At 33.3% G+C, this 8,674-nt stretch overlaps 1 protein-coding gene across 1 annotated transcript; it reads left to right on the top strand.

The window, feature by feature from the left end:
- Window positions 1–833: 833 nt before the first annotated feature.
- On the top strand, window positions 834–5,196 carry LOC140004687 (transcription factor MYB115-like). Its single transcript, XM_072044828.1, has 3 exons — window positions 834–1,357; window positions 1,493–1,619; window positions 4,858–5,196. Exons 1-3 carry the CDS (start codon window positions 834–836, stop codon window positions 5,194–5,196), a joined length of 990 nt encoding a protein of 329 aa, XP_071900929.1.
- The last annotated feature ends 3,478 nt before the right edge of the window (window positions 5,197–8,674 follow it).

Genomic DNA, 8,674 nt, shown 5'->3' with positions numbered 1-8,674 from the left:
CCAATTCCCAACACAATACTCACAAAGTCTTCCTTTTCTGCAACTACATCTTAATAGGCACAGCCTCCAGTTGCATTTTCCTAAACTCTCTCTTAGAATATTAATCCCATCTCTCAGATTAATTCCATCCAAATGAGGTCCATATTCTAGACTGATTTCCTAGAATGACTTTCCCAAATGGAAATTACATTGCTTTCATTTTTTCCTGTCTTTTGTGCAGATTTAGTGCAAAAAATTTTTTGGGAGGCCTAAGTGGATAACTTTAGTGCAAATCAGATAAGTTTAATTAGTAACAGTTGTTAAACAGATGGGCAAATCCTCTGCTGTTAATCTAATTATTCCTTATGCTTCTATCACAGAAATCAGTCAAATGTCACTTACGTTCTGAAACACTAACTTTCTTATTCCGATTCTTTCTATTCTAATTTCCCCCATTACCTTTAAAGCTCACAACATAAAAATCCATCAAAATAGAGTTCCACTATTAATTTGCCAAGATAACAACAGTGTGAAATGAAATGTAAAATGAGATAAATTAAACAGAAAGTCAGAGAGGAAAAAACAAAAGAAATTTAACTAGAACTGGTATCCATTAATTTCCTACATGTCTGAAGTGTTTCAAGCTTGCTGGGATGACAGTAATCCATTATATTCTCATATTACTATCACAACATAAATAAGCATTAAATCATAATTAACATTTTTTTGTTCTTTTCTGGTGTGTAGATTTTTTATTTGGGTAACTGCCTTGACAGACTCACAAACTCATTAAATAACACCTGATTTTTTCGTATTTTGGCTAAGCTGCAGAGAAAGAAGCTAAACTCTGCTCCATGGAACTTAACAAGAAATGTATGGACCAAGACAGCAATCAAAAGCTTTCTTTACCAACCAGTTCTTTAGAACCTGAAATGCATAAAGAATCTTGGATGGATAGCAACCAGGCAAAGGATTTTCTGGAAGATTTTCCTCACCTTGACGACTTGCCTATTGCAGGATCATCATCAGCTGCTGATGATTTCTTTGATCCCTTGTTCAATAGATCTTCAACAATAGGTTTCAAGTTTTTGGAGTATAAGCCATTTGAAGAAAGTGATAATAACATTGGTGGCTTGTCAATCTATAATGGCATGGAAGCTCCGGTAGTGGATGCAAATTTACCGGACCATAACCTCATCCCCTCGAGTCATCAACAAGTTAATCCTGTGGATATCTCGATCCAAGGTGAGAGCTCGCGCATAGCTGCTGATAGCGGCAAATTTTCCAATAATGCCCCGCCTTCTTCGACGAGAAATCCTGAGCGAGTTCAAAACATAGCTAAATCAGCAAAGGAGCAATGGACCCCGGAAGAAGATAGGTACATGAATTTGTATACAAAGATAATATCTTGATAGTTTTTGTGTTATTAATTATGTTTACATAAAACTTTGTGTCTCCTTTTTGCAAATACATATGCACTAAAATTGATTGGGTTCTACTTATGTGTAATCAGGGCACTAATCCAACATGTAGAAAATTTTGGGGTTGGAAAATGGTCTCAAATTTCTAAGATACTGCAAGGGAGGAAAGGGAAGCAGTGTAGAGATAGATGGCACAATCATTTGATGTCAGATATCAAGGTTTGCTTCTAAAGTTATTTCTTGATTAAGTGATCGACTAGATATGTAGATGTATGCATAATGTTTTTCTTATCTTTTGATGATTTAGCAGTAAAACATATATAAATCAGCACTCTATGATTCCCTTGCTACTAAAGTTCCACTCTCATAAATTGATTAGGACTTTAAATCGAATTTTCATTTTTGACCTACATTTTTGTTTGGTATCCACTGGAAAAGGAGGGAAAAATTTGCACATAAAATAAAGCTGTTGAGAAGATTAATTTTATACAATACATTTCAGATGTGAGAAATAGCCACTTCAAGCGTGCACAAATATTAGATTTGTATTCTACATATCTTGTATCTTCATGCAATTTACATCAAATTAAAATCTTTGTAGGTAATTTTTTTTAATGATTATGTGCCCGTTGGCTATATTACACGCTACACAAATGATAAGGGTTTATTTTACGTATTTTTAGTGCAGTTTATTAGTTAATTTTGGGTTGATTATTTAGTTTTATAATTAAAATAACTAAAGTTTTGGTAAAAAACTACATTTTATGTTAAAATGGCTAATATTGCATTTCTATTGATTTTAATAGTAAAAACTTCATTTTTATGCAGGAATGATGATTCAACCACCAAAGGATGTCAAGTGAAGTGAAAAATAGAGATTTGGTGATGAATTCAAAGTGGTAAAAAGAAAAATGAAGTGAAAAACGTTTAAGAAAGGAAATGCAAGTCAAGACAGTTTTGACACTCTTCAGTATTTCGACTATATATGGAGCTACACTGATCAGATTGAGGTGATCTTTATACCAATTTAAAGCTAAGAAAGAGATCTACATTTGGTATGAAGACATCAAAGTCCAATTCAGCCGTTTTCATAGTCCAAAAGTTGAAATACCGAAATTCAACTCAGCTGTCCAAAGTGGAAAACAGAGTTCCGACCAGTGTTTAGTATTTTGATCATATCTCAGTCTACAAAGCTCCGATTTGGATGATTCGTGAAGCATTGGAAAGCTAACTCAAAGGGCTACAACTTTGGTGTTTTGCACAAAAGCCAGTTCAGCCTTTATAATAGAGAAAATCGCAGTTTAAGTAAGGAAAAAGTGAATACGCGAGTACACAAAACGTGACTTGTAACCGCGTTTTGTGTAGGCGCGTTTTCTGGCCGCAATTCTGCAATTTGCTCAGTCAATTCTCTTATGTTCAAACTATTTTCCAGCTACAATCTGCAAGAGAATTCGGTGCACATGCTTCAGAAGACAAAAGGGCAGACAAGGTGGCTTATTTTCAAGTCAAAAACAATGGTTTTTGACTATCTTAACAAAATGAGATTGGAGAATCATAGCAGAAATTTTTGACTGGTAAGGAAAGGATTTTCATCAGCTTATATGCAGAGACATTTAGGGAGGATACGAGAGAGAGCTGGAAGTGCAGAAATGTAGTTCTTCCATTTCCTTTGTGTAGGATAGTTTAGCTAGTGTAGTTCATCCATTCTTGTATATTGCTAGACTAGGATTAAGATGGAGATGAAGAAGGCAAGGTGATGAGCTCAAGTGACATGGGTTACATTCCTTTCCAACTCTTTATCTTTTGTACTTAATTCCAAATTCAGTTAATATGCAAGTTCTGGAATTTATGTCTATTATGTGTTTCTAAAGTTTATGCCTTGGGTTTGGTTGAACTTTCTATGATTGTTAGTGTTTATCATTTGGCTATTTAACTGCTATGATTTGAGCAAGTTATTTAGCACTTTAGCTCTTTAAATCATTATTAATCTGGTACCATTAATTATGATTATCTAAGGGTGTTATTTCTGCAATGAAAATTGAGATTTAACATTAGTTCAATAAGTGCTAAACATGGGGAGTACACTCACGAGAGTAGAGGTGCACCTATGGGGTTTTGGTGATTAATTTCATGTAATTTCACTGAAAAAATGAACTTGTAACTAATTTCATAACCATGAGAATAGGTATGGATTGGTTATTAGTATAATTGATTCACTACGAAAGTAGGATTCAAATGCATAAGGAAATTACACCATAACTAGCCTAGATGTAGTATTCAATGATCCAAATATAGCACTTGCATGAGTAGTTAGGGATACCACAACCTAAGGAGCTTTCATTTGTCATTTTGTATAATTTCAGTAGGTTAAATTTGCTATAATTTATTGATAGTCTAAATAATAGAGAAGCTTTAGTAATACCGGTAATTGTTCACTCTTCCCTGTGGGATCGACCCGATATATACCCTAAACTACTAGTTGATCTGTATACTTGCAGTGAACGGGTGTAATTCGGTATTTTTTAGCTTGCACGTATGTAAAATACCCGTCAACAAACAAAAATATTTGTTGTTGAGAACATGGAATAACTTAACTCTTAGTTTATATTAAAAAAAAATACAAAAATTTCAACCACTCAAATGCTTTGCAAATACCAAATCTATGTTAGAACAACATCTTAACATCCGGTGCCATGTTTTAAAAGTTTCTACTTTGGGAATTGCCATTGATTTGTTCAACTTAATTGTAATTGTATTATATAGTCAATGTGGGCTTGTAAAACGATAAAATATAGGTTTTCAATAATATATTTGGTGAAGATCATAACTGCGCGAGAATGTTTGATATATTTGCATCTAACACCACGTCATTAAGAGTCTCTTTTTGGTAATCGTGATATTGTTGTTTTTGAATATCTTTGTTATCCATTCTAGAGAAGCATGGCTAAAGTAAAGATTTTGGTAACCATCTTTCGAGTTGAACATATAATTTCTTTTTACTCATTTAAAAAATATTTCAAATTTTACATTATCGGAGAAATACCATTTGCGTATTTCTCCAATTCTACAAAAATGTTTTAGAGATGAATTTTAGCACGTGAATTTGAAGAAAGGGATTGAATTTAGATACCATGTGATTTTGAAGAAATGGGTTGAATTTAGATAATGTGATTTAAAGTTTACGTACTGCATTACATTGATTTTTTTTTTTATTAATTAATATTGCATCAATATCTCGACGGTACCCTATAGCTATTCTTGTGTTACATTTCATTATTTTAATTTTTTCTGCTTACACAATATATTGTTCTTGTTTTCTTATATGCTTTTTCCTGTCTATGAGATTGAAGTAAACTTTAGGTTGTGTCCGGGCCTAACAGTCAGCCAAGAAAGTTTCCTGTCTATGATAAGATTCTTTAATAAACTTCTTCCCTTACTTATTTGTTGTCCTTTACAGAAGGATACATGGACGGAGGAGGAAGATAAAATCTTGGTCGAGGTTCATGCTGAAATAGGAAGCAAATGGGTAGAAATTGCAAAGAGACTGCCTGGAAGGACTGAAAACTCCATCAAGAACCATTGGCATGCAGCCACAAGAAGGCTATTCTCGGGGCGAAAATGCAGAAAAAAATGGCCAACACCTAGCATTCTTCTGCAAAACTACATAAAGAGCTTGCATACCGAGAAAGATAGCAATGGAAGCAGAAATGCTTCAACAAGTAATGCTCCAAGTATCGCTCGTCAAGGAGAAAGTTCTGTCCCTGATCAGGATCCAATGGAGTTAAGCAATGTGTGAATTTATGCGTCTTGGGAAAAGTATAAAAACTTGCCCTTTAGACATTAGTATCTGCTTAGTAAACTTGGGTTTTTCTATTCTGTGAGCAAAAGTATAAACAATCTTTGGTCTTTGTCTATCATGTTTAATCTTCTCTTGTGTGCATGTGTCTCTTTTCTTTTCTTTTTTCCCCCCTTTTCTATGTAAATGCTCCTTGGTTGAGGTTTCATTAAGTTCTTTATGAATTAACCATTGGATCATTTAATTTGAATCCTATAGATTATTAGGGATGAAAATTCAAGTCTGCAATGTGTTTAACATTTAATCTTACAAAAATGCTAAAAGCTAAAAAAAAAAAAAATTAGTTTGAACTAAAATATAGCTCTTCATATATTTACCCACAACTAGCCATAGTAAATTTTATTGAAAGTGTATTTTATACTACTCCTCTAATGGGTATGCAATAACTAGTTATCGCATTTGGGACCTACAGCAACTCTCCAATTGCTTCTAACTTGTCAACTCATATATTAGTATTGATACACATGATCAACAAGCCTAGATCAGCAATTCCTTAGAAATCATAAAGAGTTGTTTAGAATACGTTGCAAATTTTATTTACCAACAAAATTTGTCTGAGACTCATTTTACAATAAAATATATCACACATTTATGTTAGTTGCTCTGGTGTTAATCACAAAATATCGCTAAACTGTCTTCGGGCTACAACGAGTCCTCCAAACTATCAATTTCAACAGTACCATCCTCAAACTATTGAACTTTCTTGAAGTACTCCAATCAACTCACCACTGAGAAAATTTAATGAGCAAAAAATTGTTAATGTCCTTGTATTTAGTTAAGTGGCTAGATTTATATAAGTATATAGAAGGTTTCTTTCTTTATTTGAAAGAGAAAGATAGATCTTCAATATATGTGAAAGAAAGAAAGAAAGAAAATCACAGATATACATATATTAGTTCTAGACTTCTAAAGGAACGGGTCATTTTAACTACTTAACTAAATTTAGAGACATTAATAACTTTTTTCCATTACATTATGCAGTTACCAATTTTATTGGAATACATTGCCGAAGAGCTGATTATTCAACGAGTATAGTGCTGAAATTTATAGTTTGGGGGGTGACGGTTCCCTAGCACTCTACTTTTATTCAATAACTCCCTAATTAGTTGCAAGTATACAGGTCGTTTTGTAATACAAGAAAGTTAAGTTCAATCTCTCGAGGAGCACTCACAATTACTAAAATTTAATCTTACTTTATTATCTAGATAAACTACAACAATGAGAAATAAAATCTACTCTACATATTAATTTATAACAGCTATAAGTTAATGGATAAATTCAACTAAAACACAAAATCTAGGATATGAAATTAATCAAATGTTCTTGTTTATAGTTCAAATGAGTGATAAATGTTACATTACTTGTTTTGCTAAAGGCTCATTCACTTATGGTATCCAAAGCTCGCTTTCACGATTAATCGAGTGTCACCTATATATGCAGTTCCCTACTTTCATGGTGAAACAACAAGTATGGTGCCATTAAACTCTAGAATGTATTAAACCCTACCTAGTCTCAACACTACTTTTGTGTGCTAAGATCCTAAGCTCCATTAAGTCGGTTCCATCATCATCTATCAATTTTCATTGATAAATAACAACTAAAATAATTTGTAAATGGTGATCAAGCATTCACAAATGTTCAAGCAATCTTAAATGAACTAGCAAGAACAAAAGGTAACATTCATCTATTCATTCAAACCAAGATCAAGAAACACAAGGCATTATCCACTCTTAGAACAAATATATTAGCTAGATATGAAGAATAAACACATAAAGCATAAATTTTTATGAATCCCAACATATATCCAATGAAATAAAAAGAAAGGGAGAAGAAAATACTTATTCGATTAAAGGAACAAAGATCTCCAAACTCCAAATTCTCCTTTGTCTTCAAAATAACAAGATTACATCAAGAGTTTTGCTAAAAGTCCTATTCTATTCTAGAGAGAGAGTGCAAGTTCTAGTCTAAGAAAAAACTGACTCTATCTTCTATTCTATCTTCTTGATATCCCAACAAGAGTGCCTTTTTCAAGAAGCTTCTCTGCCCAAAAGTCTTCATCCACCCTTTTCTTGACATAATCGAATATTAAAAATGACACAAAGTTGCAAAAAGGTGAGAAAAGTTGATGTTTTAGACCCAATTAGTAGCTGTCAAGACGTCGTAGTTGTCACCAGAAAAAGAGCTGCAAATTTTGCAGGAAGTTGCACAAGTTGCGCAATTGGAGAAGATTTTCCCGCTTAGGCATACAACTCAGTATCTGAAGCCAATTTCACTATCTAATGCCATATACTGCTGAACATCCCTTCTTCTAAAATTTTCTTACTAATATCTAGCGCATTATCTGGTTTGACTCTTTCTATCTGACGCCATATATTTTCTTCGAAACCAGGTATCCGACGCCGTAAATTTTGCCTTCCTACCACAACCAATTTAACAAATAAATCTTTCAACGGTGCAGTAGATAAATTAGCCAGCTTGAACTTGGGATCACAGCGAGTCTTTAACTTACCTCAAGAGCTGCCATCTGCGGTTAAAGCCATTGTAGCTCTAGATTCAATGTCGTTTCCCAACTTTAGGACACAAGTTGTAAGGGAATCATTCATGGGAAAGCACAGTGTTCATGGCGGTCACGAAAACATCTACAGGAACTGCTAAAGTACAGAAGGTACCGTCTTGCAAAAATTGGTGGAATCCCGAATTATATTTCGACGTATGAATCTTTCTGTGAAGTGCCTCGCTTGGTGAGAGATGATTTTGCTCTTGATCAATTGGGTTTTTCAGACTTTCGTAGACTTAGAATGTAGCAAGTGTCATGTGATTTTTCCCTTCAACAAAACAAAACAAAAAAAAAAACAAATAAATCTTTCCATTTTCACACAGTTTTTCATACTTTGCTTACTAAATCATTTAGTTAATCATCTAATAATCAAAATAGCCATTCTCATCATCATTTTAATCCCAATTCCACCACAATCCATCCAAAATATGTACAAAATATTAGGTAAAATATATACTTGTCAGGGGACACTTTACAATGCGAACCTTGGATATTTTGCAATTAACCTCAAATACAAACTCTTTTTCCAGTTTGCTTACCCCCTTGCAAGTTACGCAGGCATTTATTTCTCCTTGTAATTAAACTTGTTTAAATTTCAAATACATATTAAATTTTTTGTCCTTTTTTGTTTTCTCTGTCCTTTAAGGAATAAAACTCTCAATTACGTGTTTAATTTTATTTAAGTGGGTAAAATGCGGATTGCATTGATTTCTTCTATCATGAAAGTGAAATTCCAAAGATGTATTTCCATATTTCATATATTAACAAATAGACTAATAGCTACCACGTATACATACATGTCAATAATGGTCGGCATACCAGTTGAACAAATGACATTCGACCTAATTATTTTCCTAAATC

Source organism: Coffea arabica, chromosome 4c (assembly GCF_036785885.1).
Source record: "Coffea arabica cultivar ET-39 chromosome 4c, Coffea Arabica ET-39 HiFi, whole genome shotgun sequence".
Taxonomy (NCBI): domain Eukaryota; kingdom Viridiplantae; phylum Streptophyta; class Magnoliopsida; order Gentianales; family Rubiaceae; genus Coffea; species Coffea arabica.
Note: the sequence above shows the minus strand (reverse complement) of the source record. Positions and strands in the feature narration are given on the sequence as shown.

Bases quoted from the DNA above. Each gene is read 5' to 3' on its own strand.
- LOC140004687 (XM_072044828.1), top strand. From the start codon at position 834: ATGGAACTTAACAAGAAATGTATGGACCAAGACAGCAATCAAAAGCTT. The intron at 1,358-1,492 runs GTACATGAATTT...ATGTGTAATCAG, and splicing joins TGGACCCCGGAAGAAGATAG to GGCACTAATCCAACATGTAG. The intron at 1,620-4,857 runs GTTTGCTTCTAA...TGTCCTTTACAG, and splicing joins ATTTGATGTCAGATATCAAG to AAGGATACATGGACGGAGGA.